The sequence below is a fragment of the Marmota marmota genome, unplaced genomic scaffold (genome assembly GCF_001458135.2).
Source record: "Marmota marmota marmota unplaced genomic scaffold, marMar, whole genome shotgun sequence".
Lineage (NCBI taxonomy): Eukaryota > Metazoa > Chordata > Mammalia > Rodentia > Sciuridae > Marmota > Marmota marmota.
Genome location: NW_025999853.1, coordinates 15573849 through 15597317, shown reverse-complemented (window position 1 = coordinate 15597317; position 23469 = coordinate 15573849). Strand labels below are relative to the sequence as shown.

Genomic DNA, 23469 nt, shown 5'->3' with positions numbered 1-23469 from the left:
CACACACACACACACACACACACACACAAAATCTCTAGAATTTTGCAACTCTTCTTTAGTGGCAATTTTCTATACATATTAAAGTTAACTTGAATTTAATACCTGTCTCCAAATAAATTTGAGAAACTGAAAGAAAAAAAAAAAGAGAGAGAAACTGAAACATCAATGGCTTGACTTCAAATTAAGGTTAACTTGAATTTAATGCATAACTGTCTCCAAATGAATTTGAGAGACTGAAACATCAATGGCTTGACTTCAACTTTGCATTTTCTCTACATTTTACAGTCAAGATTCAAAAAACTTTGTGATTTTATCTTATACATTGTTTGTCATATATTTACTAATATTCTCCAAATAGAATTACTATTAGCTGCCAAATTATCTGAATTGTTTTTATCTTTTTTTTTCAGTTGTAGATGGACATAATACCTTTATTTTATTTATTTTTATGTGGTGCTGAGGATCAAACCAATGAATGCCTCACACATGCCAGACTAGCATATTATCTATCACTGAGCCCTAGCCCCAGCCTTGAATTGCTTTTTTCTTTTAATTACTTAGAATATCTTAAGTTTTAATTAGTTGTGCTAAAAGCAATATTCAATATTTAGCTTGATTATTCAACTCTCTCTTACTAGATTGAACAGGAGTAGCCCTAACTTCTTTGGAACCATCAGAGGAGGAGACTGGCCCCAGCATTCTAGGAATACTTCCTTCTGAGCTGTTGTGATAGTGTAGGTAGCCTTGACAACCTCTGAGACACCCTTGGTGTCATTTTTCCCTTTTAATAAAAAGACAACAATGTTTGTAGCTAGATAATTATACTAGTCTGTTCTGCAATCTCAGAAGTCCAATAGTCTTTCTTTTTCATCTCATCACTGTCCCCTTTAGTCTAAGATTGGTAGCATTTCAACAACTCTACTGGTCTCCCATGCAGTTCATGGAATCCAAAGACAAGAGTCCTCTGCAGATCTTTCATGGATAATCATATTTCTATGCTATTCCCAGTTTCAATGAGATGGCTGCTGGATCTATAAGTCGTATACCCCCAATCTCTTGAAAGATGGTTGTTCAGGCACAATCCTTTTTTTTTTTTTAAGCATTTTTAGTTATAGATGAATACTATACCTTTATTTTATGTGTTTTTTTAATGTAGTGCTGAGGATCAAACCCGGTGCCTCGCACTGCAGGCAAGTGCTCTACCACTAAGCCATAATCCTCAGGCACAATCTTGACAATTGCTCCATAACATGCTTTATGGATCTCTGTGTGTTGGGGGTTGGGGGAGTTACTGGGTATAAAACCCAGGGATTCATACATACCTGACAAGTGCTCTACCATGAACAATACCTCTAGCTCCCACTTTCATATTTTTCACAGTAGGAATAAGCTAAGAATTTTCCAAATCTTCAAGATGTCATTTCCTTTTCCTTACCAAATCCTTTTTTAAAAAACAATTTTTAGTTGTAAATGGACACAATACCTTTATTTATTTTTATGAGGTGCTGAGGATTGAACCCAGTGCCTCACACATGCGAGGCAAGCGCTCCACCACTGAGCCACACTCCAAGCCCACCAAATCCTTTTTTGCTGGGTGTGGTGGTGCATGCCTGTAATCCCACCAACTTCAGAGGCTTAAAGGAGAAGATCATAAATTCAAGGTCATCTGAGGCAATTTACTGACACCTTGTCTCAAAATAAAAAAGGGCTAGAGACAAAGCTCCATGATGGAATACCCTTGGATTCAATCCTCAGTACAGTAGGGAAACAAATAAATAAAACCTTTTTCAGTTTATCTTTCCTCTTAAACTTTACTATAAGCAGCAAGGAAAAACCAGACTGTGCCTTCAATATTTTGCTTAATAATATTCTCATGTATGCATCCCAGTTCACCTCTTACAAATTCTACCTTCCACAAAACACTAGAATACAATTCAGCCAAGTTGTCACTTTATAACAAGAATCATCTTTCCTTCAGTGTCCAGCATATTCCTCATTTCCATCTGAGGCTTCACAAGAAACACCTTTAATGTTCACATTTCTATCAACCATCTGGTCATGACTTATCTCCAAGATGAGAGACACTTTCTCTACAGCTTTCCTCTTTTCTTCCTGAATCCTCACCTCTTTAATATAAAATATCCATATTTCTATCAAGTCTTTTCAAGGCAACCTAGACTTTCTACCACATACCTCAGATCTTTCCTAGTTTCTACCTATTACTAAGCTCTAAATTTTTAGATAATTCTATCCATTTCCCAGTATCTGGAGACATAAATAATTATGAATATATCCCATAAAGAACAACAACAACAAACTATACCTAGAAGGAAACATAAGAAAATGGTTACCCAGGGTTCAGTCCTCAGTTCTGCAAAAAGAAAAAAAGAAAAAAAAAAGGAAGAAAAAAGGATATAATGACCACTTCCAAGAGGGTAACTTATTTTTCACTGAATAAGTATTTCTTTAAAATTTGCCTAAATGTAAGAATTACACATGATTATTGCTTGCTTACTTAAGTGTATAAATACGAATGCCTAAATTTCAAATATCAGTTCAATTATAACTGTGCTAAGACTTTTTAAAAAAATATTTATTTTTTAGTTGTAGCTGGACACAATACCGTTATTTTATTTATTTATTTTGATGTGGTGTTGAGGATCAAACCCAGGGCCTTCCACATGCTAGGCGAGCGCTCTACCTCTGAGTCACAATCCCAGCCCTAATGTGCTAAGATATAAAAAGAAAAAATTGGGGTGTCAACATACTTTATATACAGAGATACAAAAATTGTGGTATATATGTGTATTAAGAATTATAATGCAAAAAAAAATTGATGTGGCTGCGCCACTAAAAACAATTAAAAAAAATAAAATAAATAAAATAAAAATTGAGGGCTGGTAGAGAGAGACAAAATAATCATTGTTAGGCTAACAAGCAGAGCTGACCTTGGAGAAAAGTAGAAAAAGGGTCTTAAGACACAATCAAGTATCTTCTTCTCTATTGTCAGCTTCTACGTTGGTAATTTTCAAATTTGTAGTAAAGAATGAAATGTATTCTTATTTCAATGAAATGAAAAGTATTCTTATTTCAATTTTAAAGTCCTAGTAATGGATTCTGATTAGCCCAGTCTAAGTTATGAGCTTATGTCTTGGATTAATCACTAGGTAAGCCAGGAAAAAAGGTTACTGGAACAGGCAGCTTCCATTTTTGGAAGGAATAGGCAGCTTCCCATATTTGAAAGGCCCATTTCTCAAATGATGAAGACTAGCACAGACATGCTACTGACTGTATGAATTCAGCCTGACATGACTGCAGCCACCCTAACTCATAACCTCATGACTGCCCCAGAGTAACCTTAATCAGTTTTTCCTGTAGTTTTCCATCAAATTATACATAAGACCATTAGAGTCTGGTATGTAGAAATTTACAACTGGTCCCTAGCACCATGAATATACCTGACTCTTTGACAAGAGCTTAGAATAGGCCAGGTAATTTCCAGTTTGGATGAAGTCACTTCTGTTTGAACCAATATATACACCCCTATTTCTGACCCAAACTATGCAGATCCAACTGGTCCTGCTACAGCCTAAGATCAGCCTTCTTCAAGTCCCTCAACTGACTGTTCTCTGTGAAATCCTGGATCATCTATCTCATGGCATCTTGGGGCTCACTCTCATATACTGGGACTGGGTAGTTCCAGAATGGCCAGGCAACCACTTTAATTTGCTTCTACTACTGATAAAAGAACATCACTAAACTACTCAAAAACTTAATTTGCTATTTATTCCAATTTTCTCTATTAGAGAAATCTCAAAAAAGAAGTGAGGATGGGGGATGAAACCCCTAATAAAATACTAAATATTGTTTTTGGTTTCATTTAGATCAAGGTCCTTTAATTTCTTGCTTTCTGAGTTCTTTAGTAAATAATAACTTTAATTTAAGAGGTATGTTGTATTAGATAATCTCCAAAGTTTCTAGAGAATTCTCAGAAATTTCCCCAAGATAAACATACCAGACTCCTCCCTGCCTTAATTGGTTAAAGGGCATAAGTAGTGATGGTAAGGCAGCTTTGAAATTCTCAATACTAAAAACTTGAAGATTGATTGGATGCAGGGGTGCATGACTATAATCCCAGCTATCCAGGAGGCTGACACAGGATTACAAATTTGAGGTCAGCCTGAACAACTTAGTAAGACTATGGGACAAAATTAATTAAAAAAAATAAAAATAAGGGCTGGGGATGTGGCTCAAGCGGTAGCATGCTCACCTGGCACGCGCGGGGCGCTGGGTTCGATCCTCAGCACCACGTAAAAATAAAGATGTTGTGTCCACTGAAAATTAAAAAATAAATATTAAAAAAATTCTCTCTTAAAAAAAATAAAAATAAAAATAAAAAAGAGGGGCGGGAGTAGTGGCTCAGTGGTAGAGCACTTGCCTAGCATGTGTGAGGCACGCACCACATATAAATCAATAAAATAAAGGTCCACTGACAACTAAAAAATTATTAAATAAATAAATAAATAAAAGAAAGGGGGGCTGGGTATGTATCTCAGTGGTAGAACATGTAGGCAAGACCTTGGGTTCAATGTCCAGTAACCCCCACCCCCAAAACCTTGAAGACTTGATATTTAAGACCTTTCTATTACACTTTCTCATGTAACAAAGGACATCAAAGCTTACCAATTGCCCTGATATACTGATGTACCGAATTTTCTTTATGGGGGAAAAACTACTGTTAGAGTAAGAAAAGAACCAATTTTATCTACAGTTTCAAAGAAAAGCTAATAAATGAGGAGGTTCATCAATGGGAACTCAATAACACAGAGACACAGTTTTTAATTGTGTCTAGGGAAAACTTAAGTAAATTATTGTTAATGAAGATAATAAAGAATTTTTAAAAAATCAAATAAAAAAAAATCAAATGAACATGAAAATATGTATTTCGTGTGTGTGTGTGTGTGTGTGCTAGTTATAATGAGTAATTTATCAAGATCTCCAGGACACTGCTGATGTTCTAGCACTCTGAAAAAAGCATATCTATGATCCCAGCTACTCAGAAGGTGGTACATGCCTATAATGTCCCTTTTCTTTTCTTTTTTTAAATTATCTTTATTTTATTTTTATGTGGTGCTGAGGATAGAACCTAGTGCCTCATGCATGGTAGGCAAGTGCTTTACCTCTGAACCAAAACCCCAGCCCATAATGTCCCTTTTCTACCATCAACATGGATGACTTGTGTCCACAAGAATAGACAAATTATAACCAATCTAGTCTCCAAGTTTCTTGACCTCAAAACCTCTTATGGTTCAGCTAACTACTACTTGAATACTTTGCAGCCAGACTGCTCTGGCATATAGATCTTGTTGGGCTCAGTGGGGCATGCTTGTAATGCCAGCAACCCAAGAAGCTGAGGCAGGAGAGTCACAAGTTCAAGGCCGGCCTGGGCAACTTTCAAGACCCTCAGAAACTTAGCAAGATCCTGTCTCAAAAAATAAAAAGAAGTGGGAATGTAGTTAGTCATAGCACTCCTGGGTTCAATCCCCAATACTCTTAATATTCTTCATAGATTTCCCTTATCTATAAGGATCTGAGGTGTCATTTGTTAAACTACACATTCTAGCTGTACATATTATTGTAATTTCTTGAGTTTAACCATGTTGTTTCATACTGCCATGTCTTTGCTAATGGTTTTTCTCAGTACCATAAATACTAGGGAATCAGTAGATCAATACTTACTTTCCAAGACCAATTCAGCACAAAAGATGAGGCAAAACAGGTATTCTTTACAGATAGCTGGTAGAAAACTAAACTGTTTTAACCTTCCTAGAAAAGTAATTTGCCATTGCGCATCAAGAACTTTAAAAATGTTCAAACTTATTATCCAACAATTTATTCTACAGTCTTGCATTCAACAAATACTCGTTGGGCACATTTTATAGGCCAGGAAATTTTCTAGGAGATGGGGATACAGGAGAGGATCTTAAACACATCAGGGCTAGGGCTGTAGCACAGTGGCAGAGCACTTGCCTATCATGTGTGAGGCACTGGGTTTAATCCACAGCACCACATATAAATAAACAAATAAATAAAAATACAGGTTCATCCACAACTAAAAAAAAATATTAAACAACAACAAAAACAAACACATCTTCCCCTTGTTATATTTATGTATTGGTGGGTGAACAGAAAACAAAGAAATAAAGTACGGTATCATCAGCTAGTCTTGTTTCTGTTGCAAAACAGAATACCCAAATTTGGATAAGTTATAAAGAAAAAAGGTTTATTGTTGGGTGTAGTGGTGCACACCTGTAGTTCTAGGAGCTCGGGAAGCTGAGGCAGAAGGATCTCAAGTTCGAAGTCAGCTTCAGTGACTTAGAGAGGCCCTTAGTGAGTCCCTGTCTCAAAATAAAAAATAAAAAGGACTGCGGATGTGGCTCAGTGGTTAAGCACCCATGGGTTCAATCCCTGGTACCAAAAAAAAAAAAAAAAAGTTTTACTGAATTAACAAAGTGCTCCCTAAATGAACAGGAGTAGTGTTAAAGATGATCAACCCTAAAAGAGGAGGTCCCAGGTAATCTATTAGAAGAGACATGAGTTACTGAAGGATAAGTGTTTTTACCAGCCTGAGAGAAAAAGCAAAACACATGAGAATGCTGTCTTTACTACTCCAGAGCTAATTAACAGAAGGCACAGAAACCTACATCATCCCTTGTTCAGTTACCTTCACATCTTTCCCACAGAAATAGATTAAAAAAGAAAAAGCCTATGATGTAGATGGTGCCATCCTTTTCCATTCAGATTAGGAAACTTAACATTGCTTTTTGACTCAACTTCTATATCTGATACGGTTAATTTATTTTCCTAACATCTGCTCCTTGTCCCCATTCTTTCCAGTCCCACTCCCATACTCAATATAGGCTACTATCACCCAAAGCACTATTTTGCAATCTTTGTATTGTGACCTGTTTATGCATGGGTAAAATAATTTAGTAGACGGCAACTAGAATAGAAAGAAGAAGGGAGAGAATTGAACACAGTGCATAAAAAATATATACTATATAGAAATAGCATATCAGATTTTTAAGGGACAGAAATATCCTGAAGAAAACTATTTCAATTTGGTATATATTATGCAAAACTTATTTGTGTGGTATGTTGTCGTAAGATCTGAAAATATGATATAAAATAACAATTCTCTCTTTTCTTTTGTGGAGGTGGAATAGGTCCCTTTGAAAATCTGATGAAGTTAAGGTTTCCTCAGCAGAAAAACCCAAGTTCACATTCATTCATACTACAAACCATTTTAAGTGCTATAATTTTCAAAAAACCAGCCCAAGAACCCCAACTTAGGAATTCTTGAGGTAAAATTTTGGGAGTTGATTATATATAACTGAAACCATGGAAAGGAAAACTCCAGATAAGGGAGTTTTATTTTCTATTATTCCTGAATATACCATTTTGATTTCCTCTTCCCTCATTTAAATTCAACTTGACCTTTGAGATTTAGTTCCAACACTTTTTTACCCAATTTTTCTTTCTTCTTCCTTTTTGCCCTTTTCTTGTGGTACTGGGGATTAACCCAGAGCCATAAAATAATGCTAGAAGTGTTCTCCCACTTAACTACTCTCAACCTTTTAAAAAAAAAAAAAAATGTATTTTTTTAGTTGTAGATGGGCACAATATCTTTATTTATTTATTTTTATGTGGTGTTGAGGATTGAACCCAGTGCCTCACACATGCGAGGCAAGTGCTCTACCACTAAGCTACAACCCCAGCCCACTCTCAGCCCTTTTAATTTTGACACAGGGTCTCACTGAGATGTCCATGTTGGCCTCAAACTTGTGATCCTGTTTCTGCCTCTAGAGTAACAGAAATTATAGGCATGTGCCACCACACCTGGCTTACCCAATATGTCTAGATTGGTGTAGCATTCATTGTGCACAGTAAGATTGTTAACAAGGATTCAGGAAGAGACTTCCATTAATTACTAACATGTAAAAATTTTATATAGAGTTGCAATTTTCTAAAGATGGTTCCTAAAATATTTAAAAAGACTGTAGGTCATATGACTCAATAAAGGCAAAAAATTCATACATATACCATTACTTATTGTATGCTGTTTTTTCTTTAGTCTTTCTTATTTCCCTTGGATAGGCATCATATACTTTGTGTGGCACACACCATCAATAGGTTTCTCAGGAAACATTGACTTGTGTCTTCCTCAAAACCCTTAAGATACCAAAATGTTCTACAATGAATAATGAAATGAGTTACATTTCATGTGATACCCTCCACCCCTTGGATAGCTGAGACTGAACTCTGGGGCACTTGACCACTGAATAACATTCCCAGCCCTATTTTGTATTTTATTTAGGGATAGGGTATCACTGAGTTGCTTAGTGCTTCACTTTTGCTGAGGCTGGCTTTGAACTCCCAATTCTCCTCTCTCAGCCTCCAGAGCAGCTGAGCTGGAATTACAACTGTGTGCACCTGGGGCCCAGGGTTCAAATGGTACTTTTTTTTTTTTTTAATACGTGGTGCTGAGAATAGAACCCAGTGCCTCACACAGGCTAGGCAAGTGTGCAACCGCTGAGCCCCAGCCTCAGCCACTTCCCGTGATACTTTTTATAACAGAAAAATTTTTGTTAATACAATGAAAGCAACACTGTTAAGATCTTTCAAAATTGGTGTGGAAGCCATAAAGCTTGAGTCCTGACTCAAGCTGCTGCCAAGGAATGTGAACTTTGGTCACCTCCATACTTTGACCACAAGACTCTGGAATGACCAGAACTGGAAAATTACATTATACTCACAGATTCAAGATCCATACCAAAATATTATTAGACCCTTGTTTTATGGGCCTTTTTACTAAGCATATATGTTCCTTTTTGTATCTTTGTAGTTCATTGAGCCCTTGTTTTTTCAACATTCAACAACTCACGTAAGTGCCCACCATCCTTGAAACACGGATTCAGAGCTATTTGAATATGTGTCTCCCCAACTGCAAATTTCTAAGACCCCAAAGTTCTTTTTCCTTTCGTTGTCTTGAGTTGAACTGATCTACAATCTCTCTTTCAGATCCAACAACTGCACATATAAACCAAATTCAAAATCAACCGTGCATCACCCAACACACAAGTAGACAATGCTAAAATAACCTCAAAATCCGAGGTATACTTACAACTTCCGGGGAAGCAAAAGCCCTAAAGACCTTAACTTCAAGCCTGCTTTTCTCTTCCAGTTACTTTACACGCTGACCTACTTACTGAAGGTTACGGGGCGAGTTGGCAACATTCGTATTTCATAAAGTGATGTTTGCGCGAGTTGGAGGCAGAGTTCTTAACAAAAGAGCTACTGGTAGCTTGGACATGTCTACTGCAGCGAGGACCCTGGGCCATTCCGTTTTTTTTTTTTTTTTCCCTAAAACTCAGAGGTCCTAAGGCAGAGGCTACTCTCGCCTCTATTTGTCGTGAGAGAAAAGTGAGAGTGGAGCGCGCCATTCTATCTTTACTGTGTAAGCTCGGAATCAGTCCGCGGCCACGGAGAAAGGGTTCCAGGCCCAGAGAAGGAGATGCACCTCTCCAGCGTCCCGCCCGCCGCCGCCATGCGCCCTCGGCTTCCCGGGGCGGGGAAAGCGGCGGCGGTGGCGCCGCCGAGACGGAAGTTTTTTCCTGTAGGTGAAAGGTCAGAGGTGCCGCGGGAGAGGGAGCGGTGTGCACCGCGCCACTCGCTTGCAGTCCCCGCGCCCGGCCGCCCCGGCCTCTAGCTCGACGCCGTGTCCCGCCGCGACTACACGGCCTCAGCCTCTCTGGGGGCCCCGACGCTCCGGCCACTCCTCGCACCCGCGGCCCGACCCGAGCAGCCCGCCGCGGCACTCCGAACAGATCGGCAGGGCCGGGCGGCGACCGCAGGCAGTGCGAACGCGCTAGGGCTGCGTCCGTTGGCAGTTGGGATAAAGGGGCACTCCCGACCCCTTCCCAGGCGCCGTCACGGCCCTGTCCCCCCACCCGGCACTTCTTACCCGCGTCTCTCCGCTGCACTAACTCCTCAGTCGGGCGCCGACCCGACAGTCCCGCTGCGGCGGCAGCTGGGTGGGGAAGACGCCCTGGGAGGAGGGTTGGAGAAAGCTGAAGGGAGTGGGGAACCGAGGCGAAGTAGGGGTAAACAGCTTTCTGGGTTTGTGTTTTGGGTGGGGGGGTCAGAGTTCGTGACCCCTCCCTCGGCTCGGCCGTGAGCTCTCCAATCCACGCCTGCGCAATAACGACGTGGAGAAGCAGCGAGAGGGGGTCGTGACGTTCCCTGGGTGGAGCGGAGAGACTGGAGAGTGGAGCAGCGCCACTGAGAGTCGGCCGCCCCCTGTCGGCTTGGAGGGAAACGGCTCGCCAGATCTGCTTGCCCATCAGCCACTTTTACAAGTGACGTGCGCCCTTTAGCTTAGTGTTTGCCGAATGTAGTCTATTGAAGGCATTTTGGGGTCAATGTTTCAGATTTGAGTAATAACATTAACCGACTAGGTTTTATGCAGTTCTATTTCTAATTTCTGGAAAACTGGATTCTGCTAAATGCTCTTACATTACATTCTATTAGAGAACAAACGAGTCTGGTATATCCCAGATATTTAAACTTCCCTTAATATAAAAATCTGAGGCAGAATCAGGTAGTAAAGAAATAGTAGAGTTTACTTAACTATTGTGCATAAAGAAATAATGACTAATGGAGCAATAATATCATTAGAATGTTGTTTCTGATGGTGTATTTCAAGTACGCGAGACAATCAATACCTTCTGGCCTCAAGATTTGTGAAATGAAATGGCACTACCAGAACCTCACATTCTGACAGTGGCTGCTTGTGATAGGAAGCCCCGCCCTGTCTTCAAAGTACTGTGTAGTTTAAACTTTAGGATAAGCTCTCCTTGAAATTTCTTCGGCATTTAACATAGATCAGCTATAGGAAAGCAGCCACAGATTCAGGGTGGAAATCCATGTTAGGTAAAACAAATATAGAGGAGAGTGGTGGCCCACACTTGTAATCCTAGCTACTCTGAGGAAGCCGAGGCAGGAAAATAAAAAATTCGAAGCCAGCCTCAGCAACTTAGCAAAACCCTGTCTCAAATAAATAAATAAATAGGGTTGGGAATGTAGCTTCTGGTGATTGAGCATCCCTGGATTCAATCCCTATTACTGAAGAAAAAAAAGTAACTGAAAAATGGTAGGGTTTAAAAGACATCACACCAGTAGTAATATTATAGTAGATTTATTTTGTATAAATATAATACATATTAACATTACTTACAATGCTAATTTTTATTTATAAATGATCTGTATATGGACAATAAGATACAAATTATAGTCACTTTAAGTAGAAAGTGTTTCTAGAAATACAAATAAAAATATAGTTTTTCAAGATTGGTTCTTATATGCCATGACCAACTCCTATTCCAAAGGAAAGGGAATTTGATATTTGGGTTTTTTACTAACTCTATCTTTAAAACAAAATTCTAGTAGAAACTATCTCTTATATGGGAAAGTTCATAGATAATATTTTCCTTTAGAAAATTACATTAAAAGTTTCATAGACAGGGGCTGGGGGTAATGACTCAGTGGTAGAGCAATTGCCAAGCATGTGTGAGGCTCTGGGTTCAATTTTCAGCATCACATAAAAATAAATAGAATAAAGGTATTGTGTCCACTTACAACTGAAAAAAAAATTTTAAGTATCATAGACAACAGAATGATGTGTACTGGAGACACTTTAGAGATCCATAAGCAGGAATCCATGTCAACAACAAACAGTATTAACTGCATGCAAGTCACTATACCAGAAGTGGTGGGGCAATCTCAAACAAGAAAAGTTGCTCTCAAGGACAGAATGTGATAAGAATCATATGAAAGTTTATGAACTATAAGACTATAGGAGCATAGAGGAGAATCTACTCAAACTGAACAAGCGAGAAAGGACTAAATCATAACTAGAAACTGTTAGAGAAATCTGGGATAAACAGGCAAAGATGGGGATGAGGTATAAAGGAAAACAAGAAGAAATAGTGTGGACAGAGACAGGCTGGACTGTATGGTTCCTGAGGATTGGTTCCATGCTGAACCACTGGGAATGCCACTGAAGTCTTCAAGAGTAGGAATGAATCAAGACTGGAATTATGCTTTAGAAAAATTGCTCAGGCAGTGTTTAAAATGGACCACACAATGAAGGCAATGAAGAAAAATAAGTGTGTTTTTTTAAAAATAATTTTTTTTCCAGTTCTGGGGATTGAAGCCAGGGCCTCTCCCATGCTAGGCAAGTGCTTCACCCACAGAGTTATATTCCCAGCCAAGAAGAAAAGTTACTGCAATCACTAGGAAGAGGTAACAAGGACTTGGGCCAGTCCTATGCAAAAACAACAGCAGGACAACGAGGAGGGAAAGGATACAAGAGGAATTACAGAGTCGTTTTTGAGATCTGGAGCCTCATGTGTTATCTTTCTATTACAAAAGAAAATAAACAGATTTGAATAGGAAGAAAATCAGTTCAGTGTTAGTTAACACAAAATTTAATCTGCTTGAGGACTCATGAAGATATCCCAACAGGCAGTTGCAAACATGGCCTTGCAGGATAATGAAGAGAGTAGTGTGTGGTCTAAGTTAGAACAGGGAATTAGGGTTATATTTAAATTGTTGATAAGAATTCTGTTCTATTTTTTCCAGTTCAATGTTTTCTCTGAAAAGACCCAAGAAAGTACTGTGGGAGAAACCAATATATAAATACAGCATCTGCCTTCAAGGAGTGTACACTACAGTAAGAGAAACAGGGTTTACCTCTCTGAAAATCATGGTAACTATATTTGACTATGATGAACCTCAAACTTTTCAAAACCTTAACACATGGAAGCATATTCAAAGACAATAACAACACATGCTGTGGTAATATTTATATTTTAACTAAATTATTAAAATAGGAGGCTTTCCCTTCTTCTAGGTATTCTTCTAACCAAATATAAAATATACATTTGGTTAACAGAACTATGAAGTCTTCGTCACTTAGTAATATCATGATAAATTATGATTAATCAAGGGTTTGTCTGATGTTCTCATTTATAGAAATGCTGCTGGGACAGGGGATATAGCTCTGTGGAAGAGCATTTGCCTAGTGCAAGGCCCTGGGTTTGATCCCTAATACTCCCCCCCCAAAAAAATAAAAGCTAGTTGCCTAGGCAGGATGGTACATACCTGTAATCCTCACAAATCAGAGAACGGAGGCAGGAAGATCACAAGTTTGAGTCCAACCTGGGGAACTTAGTGAGCCCTGTCTCAAAATCAAATGAACAAAGAGGGGCTGGGGGGCGTATCTCAGTGATGGAGTACTTGTCTAGCATGTGTAGGCCCTGGATTCAATCCCAATACAACAAATATAAAACAGCAAAAATCCCCACACAAAACAAAACAAAACAAAAAACTACTAAATATTCAAGCATTCAGTTGGAGAAGAGGGAAGTATGTATCTTGGGCAGCCAAAGCACAGTAGGAGGATATTGGCTACATTAGAAAACAGGAAAAGAGACTGGAAAGAGGTTCAGACAAGTGAAATCATGACAACCTTTCCATTTTCTTTGGACTCTGGTGGTCCTCTGCATTTACAGCTGCTACATATAAAAGAAGACTGTTGGTTGGGATACTTGCAAGAATGCTGTCTTTCCCCTAGTTTAGCTGGCATCTTGTCTAGATTATTTTCAGCATCCTTTTTTTAGCTTAGGTATATAACTGCCTCTCTCCTTATAAACAAGGAGACACTGAAAAAGGGTTTCATGGAAACACATGTATCTGTAATATAAATATAGTATTCTTGGGATCTAGAGACTTGTACTTTCTCCACACTTATAGACTGTACCCCATATCATTTTTTCCTTTAAAATGTTAGCTATCAAGAGATGTTTTTAAAAATAGTTTACAACAGATTGTAAGTAACTGGGTTCTTAGTTAGCACTGAGTGAGCCAGATGAAATAAATAATAATTGATCATCTTTAGTAAGTTATCAAGGACTGATATGGGGGGGGAGAGAATCTAACACTATTTAACAAACTACTTTATGGGGATGAATAATCTGATGCCTTCTATTTTATATTTTTCAAAACGGCTAAAAGAATACAGTTATACATGAGTTTCACATGTAATTAAGGAGAAATACTATAAGTCTGTGCTAGCTTTGTCTTTTCTATGTATGTTTACTTTGTGTGTGTTTGGGTGGGTACAAGAGGTTAAACCCAGGGGTGGTTAACCACTGAGCTATAGTCCCAGCCCTTTTATTTATTTATTGAATTCTTTTGTTGTAGTTGGACACAATACCTTTATTTCACTTATTTATTTTTATGTGGTGCTGAGGATAGAACCCAGGGTCTTGCATGTGCAAGGTGAGTGCTCTCCCGCTGAGCCACAACCCCAGCCCCATCCCTTTTTATTTTTTATGTTGAGACAGGGTCTTGCTAAATTGCTTAGGGCTTTGCTAAATTGCCAAGGCTGTCCTCAAACTTACAATCCTCCTGCTTCAGTTTCCCAAGTTGATGGCATTATAGATGCAAGCCACCACACTGGGCTAGTCTGGTACTTTATTCAGCCAGATGTCAAAGATAGAATAGTCTGGCTGATAATTTTTAGATCCTGAGATTTATGCCAAATTTTAAAGGCCAAGAACTCAAGGGGGAATTAGAACCCCAAATAATCTGTTGTATTGCTAAGTGCCAGACAGTGCAACAGAAGGAAATATTTATTAGGCATTCATTGGCCTCCAAAAAGAATATACTAAAAATGCAAAGGTGTTAAGGTGGGAAACTTAATTTATGTGATCTTGATTAAAGTGAGCTACAAAGAAATATCAGTTTACCTGATGTGACAAAAATACTTGGGAGGATAGCATGTTAGGATTGTGTGGAAGGCTGCATAGGGATTATGACAATGCCATAGCAGGAAATAGCCAGAAAAGACTATAGCTACCAACTCTAGATCTAGTTTGTTTGCATCTAAAAGGCCCCATGAAGGCATTCAGGATGTAATTCTTTTGACAATCAGTATCACAATGAATTAGAAAATCCTTTACAATGAAGGAGAAAATTCTTGTACCCTTTAATGATATAGATTATAGATAACCTTGCCTTTTAAGATAATTTATAATTTAAACTCAGTAGACAAAATGTATATTATGAATATCAGAACAACTTTAATCACTGTGCTGATTTCATTTTTCTTTTTCTTAAATTTTTTTTGTTATAGATGGACACAATACCTTTATTTTACTTATTTATTATGTGGTGCTGAATATCAAACCCAGTGCCTCACATGTGCTAGGCAAGGACTCTACCACTGATCCACAACCTCAGCCATTGATTTTATTTTTCTATTGTTGATCCACAATTTTATGCATAAGATGGTTCATATATTAAACAATAGTATGCCAGAATTAGCAATGTAGGTGCACAGATAGTTAAAAAAAGGTATTTTTATTACCAAGGTCACATCACAAATGGTATAAAAAGACCTGAAAAAGAATACTATACAATTTCAGTTGATATTGGCTTAGAATTTGTGTTTTTCTAACATGGTAATTCCAGTTCATTTTTTTTTAAAGCTCAACATTATAGGAAATGTAACACTTACAGATATAAATACCTGACTTGGGCTCAGAATTCTCAAAATAGCAGGGAATATTATATAAAATAATACTTGCCATATTTTGCTATTTAAAAAAAATACTCAATTAATGAAAAGCCCATGGAGTTGATTACTTGTGTCTCTGCAAATGAAAACATCCTCATTCCTACTCACAGTTTGAAAAAAGTCAGATTTCTATTCCTTTGTTATAATTCTTTGATGATTAATGTTAACTCATGCCAGAAGACATACATAAGGTAGAAATACTTTAGACAATTTTCTGAAATTTCATTTCACAGTTACTGAGGTAGAAGCTAGCCATATATTTTTCATTGAAAGATTAAAAAAAATCATCTAACTTATTAATTCAAAGATATGCATTTTTCACCAGCATTTTTATGATAATCTTAATTTCTAAACCAAGCACCACGTGGAAATTTGCTTCTTGATATGTGTTTTTTTTTTTTTTAACTTACGAAGATTTGTCACTAGTGAAAATGTCACAGTGTAAAAGCAGGGAAAATGATGTGGACTGTGTCACAAATAATTAACACTGTATATAATATTAAGGTAAGTTTTCTGGTCTCTAAAGAAATGGTACTTTAGAATTCAGTGTGAAACTCAGAAACAATTCTGACCATTAAGTAAACATCACAACTTTAATAAATAACATACATGAAAAAGCAAACATTAATTAAAAAAACTCCTTATACCTAACAAAATAATTTCTTATATCTGATGAAGTGTTTGGTTGGATTTATCTTGGCAGTGTTTATTTTTATAAAATGCTTGAATTGCTTTTACTCCATTCTGATGAAATTCCGCTTCCTTGGAATCACAGAAAAGATGAAACCAATACTGCTATAATATTGTGCCTTCCTGAAATGCTTCTATCCACCTGTTAATAAGAGAAATCTGTTAGATGTGTAAAACCCAATCATCTGATATATGTGAGCACAATATGGATCATAACTGGGCCTGTAGACTGGATTACCATGACAGGATATTTAAGATCTTAGGGCAAACTAAAATCCTTGTATACATGGAACTGCCTTTTATTTGGTAATATGGTTCAAAATTTGGCCTGCCAAGTGTCTCTCTTATGATTATGAGGCAGGCGAAAGGGAACATTTCATGTGTAAAAAGTTCTATAAAGTCCCGATGCTCCCATGTAATTGGTTATGGAAGTAGCTATATCAGCAAAGGCTTTTATTACAACTCCTTTTCTCTTTTCTGGTGTTCTGACTCAGTACTAGTAAGAACAGTAGCTGTGTGCCTGTTTCCTCCTCCTTTGACCCTACCAGAATTTCTTTGGATATCTCCTACCCTCCTCCAGACTGGTCCCAATACTTTTCATTAAAGGACATCAATATGGCATTTAGTCCACTCCCAATTGATCAAAATTCTACATGCAATATGAAAGCTTTTCAAAATTTCACAGAAGTCGTTCCAAAATTCTTTAGTCTCAATGTTTTAATTATTAAATGCTGCAATTATTCATTAGGCACTTGGGGGTAGTTTCTTTTCCATACCTATTAGTCTTACTGCTTCTGAACTTATTTTTCCCTTCCTTCCTGAAATATAATTTCTTACAGTAATAGGTTAAAGAAAAAGAGTCCAGCCTGGCGCTATGGTGCACACTTCTAACTCAGCAACTTGAAGACTGAGGTAGGAGGACTGCAAGTCAGCAACTTAGCAAGACCCCATCTCAAAAAATAAAAAGGGTATGGGGTTGTGGCTCAGTGGTGGAGTACTTGCCTAGCACATGTGAGGTACTGGGTTTGATCCTCAGTACCACATAAAAATAAATACACAAAATAAAGTCATTTTAAAATGTCATCTTTGCCTTATTCAAAGCTGGCGGTAGGGGTGGCTGGAGGTATAACTCAGTTAGTTAGTGGTAGAGTGCCCCTGGATTCAACCCCCAAAATGACAACAACAACAACAAATGGTGGTGGTGGTGGGGGGGGGTCCAGGCAACTATGAACATTTGAAATCACTCATTTTAATTAGTAAGAACATCCCATAATAGATTCAGGTCAAATTTCAAGGGCAAAATTTAAAAAATTTTGAATTTTGTACATAAATAGCCTATAAATTATAATAGCAAAACTTTTAAAGTGTCTCACAATTTTCCAGTAAAATTAACACATTTTAATATTCTGTCATGTACAAAAAATGCAATCCATATGATATAAATAGCTTCAAAGAGAAACTTACAATTTAGCTTGGATCAATTCTAAATTATAAGTTGATTTTTTTCACCCAATTACATTTAATTCTGTTTTAACAGCCTTTCAGTTGAGTCAACTTAATGGTATAAGCAAAAGATCATGTATTTGAAAAGCAATAATTTTTATCGGTTTCATGATAAATATAGATGAAAATTATGAGAAAGACAATATGTTGCAGAATCTTAGGGTGATTACTATTTTGTCCAAATACTTTTTACAGAAAAAAAAAGAGTAAAGTAATACAATTTTAAAATATTTTTCAATACCCACAGAGAATTATTTAGAAAAACAGGTGCTGGGGATGTGGCTCAAGTGGTACCGCGCTCGCCTGGCATGCGTGCGGCCCAGGTTCAATCCTCAGCACCACATACAAAGATGTTGTGTCCGCCGAGAACTAAAAAATAAATATTAAAAAAAAAAAAAAAAAGAACCAGAAAAACAGCTATGCACTACAGAACATCCTAAAACTGGCCAGGGGTGGAGGGTGGGGGCAGCCTTACAGCATGGTTTTTTTAGTTGTAGATGGACACAATATCTTTATTTTTATTTATTTAAAAACATTTTTTTTTGTAGTTGTAGATGGACAGAATGCCTTTGTTTTATTTGTTAATTGTTATGTGGTGCTGAGGATCAAACCCAGTGCCTCATGCATGCTAGGCAAGCACTTTGCCACTAAGCTACACTGTATGTATCTGGTTGGCAGTCAGAACACAGGCAATTCTGATATGTAGATTCTAATTGCCTTAAGAAACCACCAGACTTGCTTATTCAAAGCACTCTTTTTTTTTTTTTAAATCTTCAAGCACATTAAAGCCCACTGAGAAAACATGAACATACATCTCTTATGAAAAACACAAAAGTGTATTTTGTGAGCCAAAGTACAACTCAAATGAAAAAGAGGTGAACTGATGTATTTTGTTCAGCAGGGACCCTGATTTCACAAAGATACATACACCTCCTCTAATCTGTTAAACAACTTTATAACATCTAAATAAATCAAGATTCCTGTTGGAATGTTGAAGAGGCTTTCAGCTTTCACCATCTAAAATGATATCCATTTCCTTCTACTCAGTCACTGAAAACAGCATGGAGCCTCTTCACATGTTTGACCTTTTTCTCAGAGAAGTAAGTTTGTAAGCAGCTGTTTCAACTCCTGCTGTTGCACAGCATAATTGAATCACTGGATGGCCAAAGCCCTGGAATGTTTCAAGGGAAGATTCTTAGCCTCAGTGATGGAGAGGTCAGATGCCTCAGCTTCCCTTCCTCAGCAGAGCTGCACCATGCTGCTTCCTCTGAGGTCATGTGTGGACAGAATACTTTGGACAGGACTACCCATCTTCTTTTCCCATCTGTCTCCTGAAACTATTCCAGATATTCCTTGCTTTCCTTTGTTTTAGAACAATTCTAAAGAGTTTGAATAATATATTAAATCTGTCTAATTTGGACCCATGGTTTAAATTTTGAGTTGTCCCCATGCCTTAAAGAAGGTAATCTTAAAGTCAATCATTTAAATAGGAAACTTGAAATCTCACATATAAAAGGAAAATAAGTCTACATTACTTACTTCTGAGCTGAGTGAGCATCATCTGCTTTGAACACATAAAATAACATGTTTTTGTGCAGTAACTGAAATACTTTAGACTCTGAATTCTCATCTTTGACTTGAGTGACAGTGAATCCTAATAAAGGCTGGCTCTCCAAAGCTGCCACATCCTAATTTAAAAATAGACAAATAAAGATGACCTTTTAAACTGAGACACAATTCAGACTTGAGAGCTTTTGATCAATGTAGCTCCAAATTAACTTCATATACATATATGTAAAAAAATTCTATTATTAATTTTTAATTTATTCCACAATATTTATTGAGCCATCCACTCCCCACCTCCAGACATTGTGCTAGAAAATTTCAGCATGTTCACATCCATTGAATTTCACATTATTTTCACTACAACCAAGGAAAGTGACTATATTACTTTAATTTTATGGATGGAGAAGCACAGCTTGGAAAGGTGAGTTACCCAGATCCTCCTAAAGAACAGATTGGACCCTGGAGGTTTTTCTAGGCTGTGAGAACACCAGGGGCTTTGGATAGAAGAAAAGGACAGAATTTCAGCAACAGCTAGAAACTGTTTATAACCCAAAGCCTATTTTATTATGCTGAGGCCTGACCAATATAATCAGGGGACTGTTGGATATGGAAAATGACAAACCCCAAAATAATGTGGCCTAGGGAGAAGGAATGAGGGAGAAGGCAATACATTGATCCTTTCCCGAGACAGTCTTTCCCAGTGACAAGACAGGCCCTGGGGAGGAGATATTTATCAAGTCTGAAATGATAGTTTCTGGGAAGAGGCCAAAACATTGATTCCACCTTACACAAATTCTTTCCCAGACACTAACCACTAACATCACATCCTCCATTTGGCCCAGTAAAGACAGCCCAAACTGACATGCTCATTAATTAAGTCACTTCTCAGTGTAATCAATATAAGCCTAAACTCCCCCTCTGGCCCGTGGCCCATTTTCCACAAGGAAAGTGGGTCCATCAGAAGCGTTACTCCATCCCTAAATAAAAGCTGTGCTGATCCGTGAAGTTTGCGTCAAGCTCAGTCCCTTTTGTGTTTACAGGGACAGTCCTGAGAGTGTCACCCAAGAGAGCTGGACAGAAAGTGATACTGGTGCAATGGAGATCAGGAATGGGTTCTTGTTTCCCAGTGTTGAAGAACTCACACCAGAGAAACGCCAAGGCAAGTATAGCAAGTTTTATTTAAGAAAGTGATAGAGACAGACTTCTTTAAAGAGAAGGGGGCCTTGGAGCCGAAAGCCTGTGGGAGGGGGTGGACTTGCCTTTCTTATAGACCTCATAACCCCACTCTTTAATCACTGCCTTCTCTTTCTTCCCTGTGTAAGTGACTGGGAGCAGGAGCATGGAAGTTAATTGTTAGCAACCCAGAGTGCAGAGGAGCACAAGAGGAGGTTAACCGTTAGCGACCCATTGTTCTCTCTTTGATAACCAGTTCTCAGCCTCTTGACCTGACCCACATTGTTCATTACCTACACTGACTGCCTGACCTTTGTCTCTGCCTCAAAAGGATAAGAAGCTCTGCCTTTAGTGAAGTGGTAGTAGTCACCCAGGAAGACTTGTACTTTATTACTGTGGAAAATTCTTAACAGGTGAGTAAGAGCTCTCTACTAGGTACCCATTAAAAATGACACCACCTTGCTCCAAACCAAAGCAACAAGGAGCTGGGGAAGGGCCTGGATTCTACCCCCACCAACACAAAAAACAAAAGCAGAACAATAAAACGTACACAAACTAAAACAAGACCCTCAAATTACTCATCTTTAGATTTCACATCTTACCTCACTTGCAGCATATGTATACAACACTTTATTTTTTATGACAAACCACAAGTGTTTCCATGGTTTCTTATTGCCCTTTGATCTGTACAAATAGCCACTCATAGAAGAATCTTCTGTGTTTGCTGATACCTGTAAGTAAGCCCCATACATAGTTTAATGGTTTTTGGACAAATTGTAAAGAACAGCAAAGTTGCTTGTAATCATTAAGAATTAATAGCAGTCACCATAACAACAGAATCTTTCAGAATGAAAGTGTGCATTTTCAAAGTCTGCTACAATACAAATTTGCATGAGCATAAAAACCCTTGCTCTTAGAAACAAGTTCTAGAACTTTACCTATTACCATGCTTGCACGTGTGTGTGTGTGTGTGTATGTGTGTGTGTGTGTGTGTCTGTCTGTCTTAGTAGGATCCTCTGTATTTTCTGGTTTGGTAGGAGAAGAAAAATAACCCAAAAGCCGTCCATGCTTTTTTCTGAAGATGCAAAATTTTGGGACTGCATATGTTATCTACTGCTTTTCTTGCAACTATTAGGGGGAAATTATTTAAATCGTTAACTCCACTCCTGAAGTAACTTTTTGGACTTCTAAAAACCATTCAATGAATAGTAAGTAGAAAATCCCCTCATCCCCAATGAGGATCTAACCCAGGGCCTTACAATGCTAGACAAACACTCTATCATTGAGATAAAAAGCCTGAAAATTCTATTAATGGAGGTTGTTTTAAGGATCAATCTTGCTCCCCAAACTATGTTCTGAAAGAGAAGAAGCTATTGAGGCATGGTGGTACATGCCTGAAATTCTAGTTACTCTGTGAGGCAGGAGGATCTTGATTAGTTCAAGGTCAGCTTGTGCAACTTAGACCTGATCTCAAAATACAATAAATAAATAAAGACTAAAGATGTAGCTCAATGTAGAGTGCTGGCATAGCATGTGTGAAGCCCTAGGTTCAATCCCCAGTACAAAATCAAAAGGAAGAAGAAAAGAAACAGCAGCGTATCTTTGTTTTATAAAAGTTGAAAATGCACCTGGGGTTGTGGCTCAGTGGTAGAGCACTTGTGTAGCGTGTGTGAGGCACTGGGTTCAATTCTCAGCACCACATATAAATAAATAAAATAAAGAAGGTTCATCAGTATGTATATGTATATATATATATATATATATATATATATATATATATGGTTGAATATGTTCAAATTTTTATGCAAAAAAGCATCAGTGATTATAATCTGGCAATTTAAAGTGCTTTTTTTTTTTTTTTTAATCATGTTTAGGATTCGCCTTATTAGAAGTGTGGCAGGCAGACTCTGTGCGTGTGTGTGGTTGTGTATGTGTGGGTGTATTGCTGGGAATCCTCATGGCCCATAGGCAAGCACTCTACAAGTGAGCTACACCTTAGCCAGGTGGGTAGACTCTTAAGGTGACCTCCTATGATCCTTGTCTCTGACAGTCACAGTGTCATGCTTCCTCCTATTGAGCAAGGACAGAACCTATGACTTACTTCTAATGAAAAGAATCTGATGGGGGGTGGGAAAAGGAAAGACAGTAGAATAAATTGGACATAACTCTCTTATGTTCATATCTGAATATTCGACCTGTGTAACTCTACATCATGTATAACCACAAAAGTGGGAATTTATAGTTCATGTATGTATGATATAAAAAAAATCTGATGAAGGTGATGGGATGTCACCTCATGATTATGCTACATTATATAAGACTCCCTCAAGCTAGAAAACTGACCACAGAGACTTTTCCCTTTGTAGTTATGTTGAAAGGTCCACTGGCAAGGGGCTGAGGGTGATCACTAGCAGAAAGCAGCTTCTTAAGAAGCTAGGCTTTCAGTCTGCAACAGCAAGGAAATGAATTCTCCAAAAAACCTGAAAGAGCTCTGAAACAGCCCCTTTTCCAGTTGAAGCTCCAGATGAGAATTCAACACTGGCCAAACCTTGATTATGGTGCTGCAGAAGTCCCAGCTAAAACATGCCTGGACTCCTGAGATAGTAAATGCAGGTTATTTCAAACTACCAAGTTTGTGGTAATTTGTTATACAGCTATGGAAAACTATTATGGGTGGGTGACAGGGGTTCTTTAATTTTATATTTGTAGTGCCAGGGCCTTGTTCATGCTAGGTAAGTGTCCTACTGCTACCCAGCCTTGTGAATTTTATTTTATCTAAATTTAAGTTTTTTTATGGTACTGGGAATTGAACCTAGGGATGTTCTACTATTGAA

At 37.9% G+C, this 23469-nt stretch overlaps 2 protein-coding genes across 15 annotated transcripts in view; both read right to left on the bottom strand.

Moving 5' to 3' along the window:
- The window catches only part of Nr2c1 (nuclear receptor subfamily 2 group C member 1), a 51003-nt gene extending 40722 nt beyond the window's left edge, over positions 1-10281 (bottom strand). For 4 of the 13 annotated variants that reach the window (XM_048803827.1, XM_048803814.1, XM_048803835.1 and 1 more), the window contains exon 1: positions 10025-10281. The gene's annotated coding sequence lies outside the window, so the exon portion shown is untranslated. Of the gene's footprint in view, positions 1-2323; positions 2346-4270; positions 4335-9184; positions 9947-10024 lie in introns of those variants that run through there. The other 9 variants (XM_048803840.1, XM_048803781.1, XM_015482929.2 and 6 more) reach the window with 8 other exon arrangements.
- Positions 10282-15350: 5069 nt separating this feature from the next.
- The window catches only part of Fgd6 (FYVE, RhoGEF and PH domain containing 6), a 113464-nt gene continuing 105345 nt past the window's right edge, over positions 15351-23469 (bottom strand). For both annotated transcript variants that reach the window (XM_048803733.1, XM_048803738.1), the window contains exons 19-21: positions 21238-21366; positions 19436-19584; positions 15351-16535 (exon numbers count right to left, since the gene is read on the bottom strand). In XM_048803733.1, the coding sequence (XP_048659690.1) occupies positions 16499-16535; positions 19436-19584; positions 21238-21366 (315 nt within the window). In that variant the 3' untranslated portion in view covers positions 15351-16498. The remainder of the gene's footprint in view (positions 16536-19435; positions 19585-21237; positions 21367-23469) is intronic.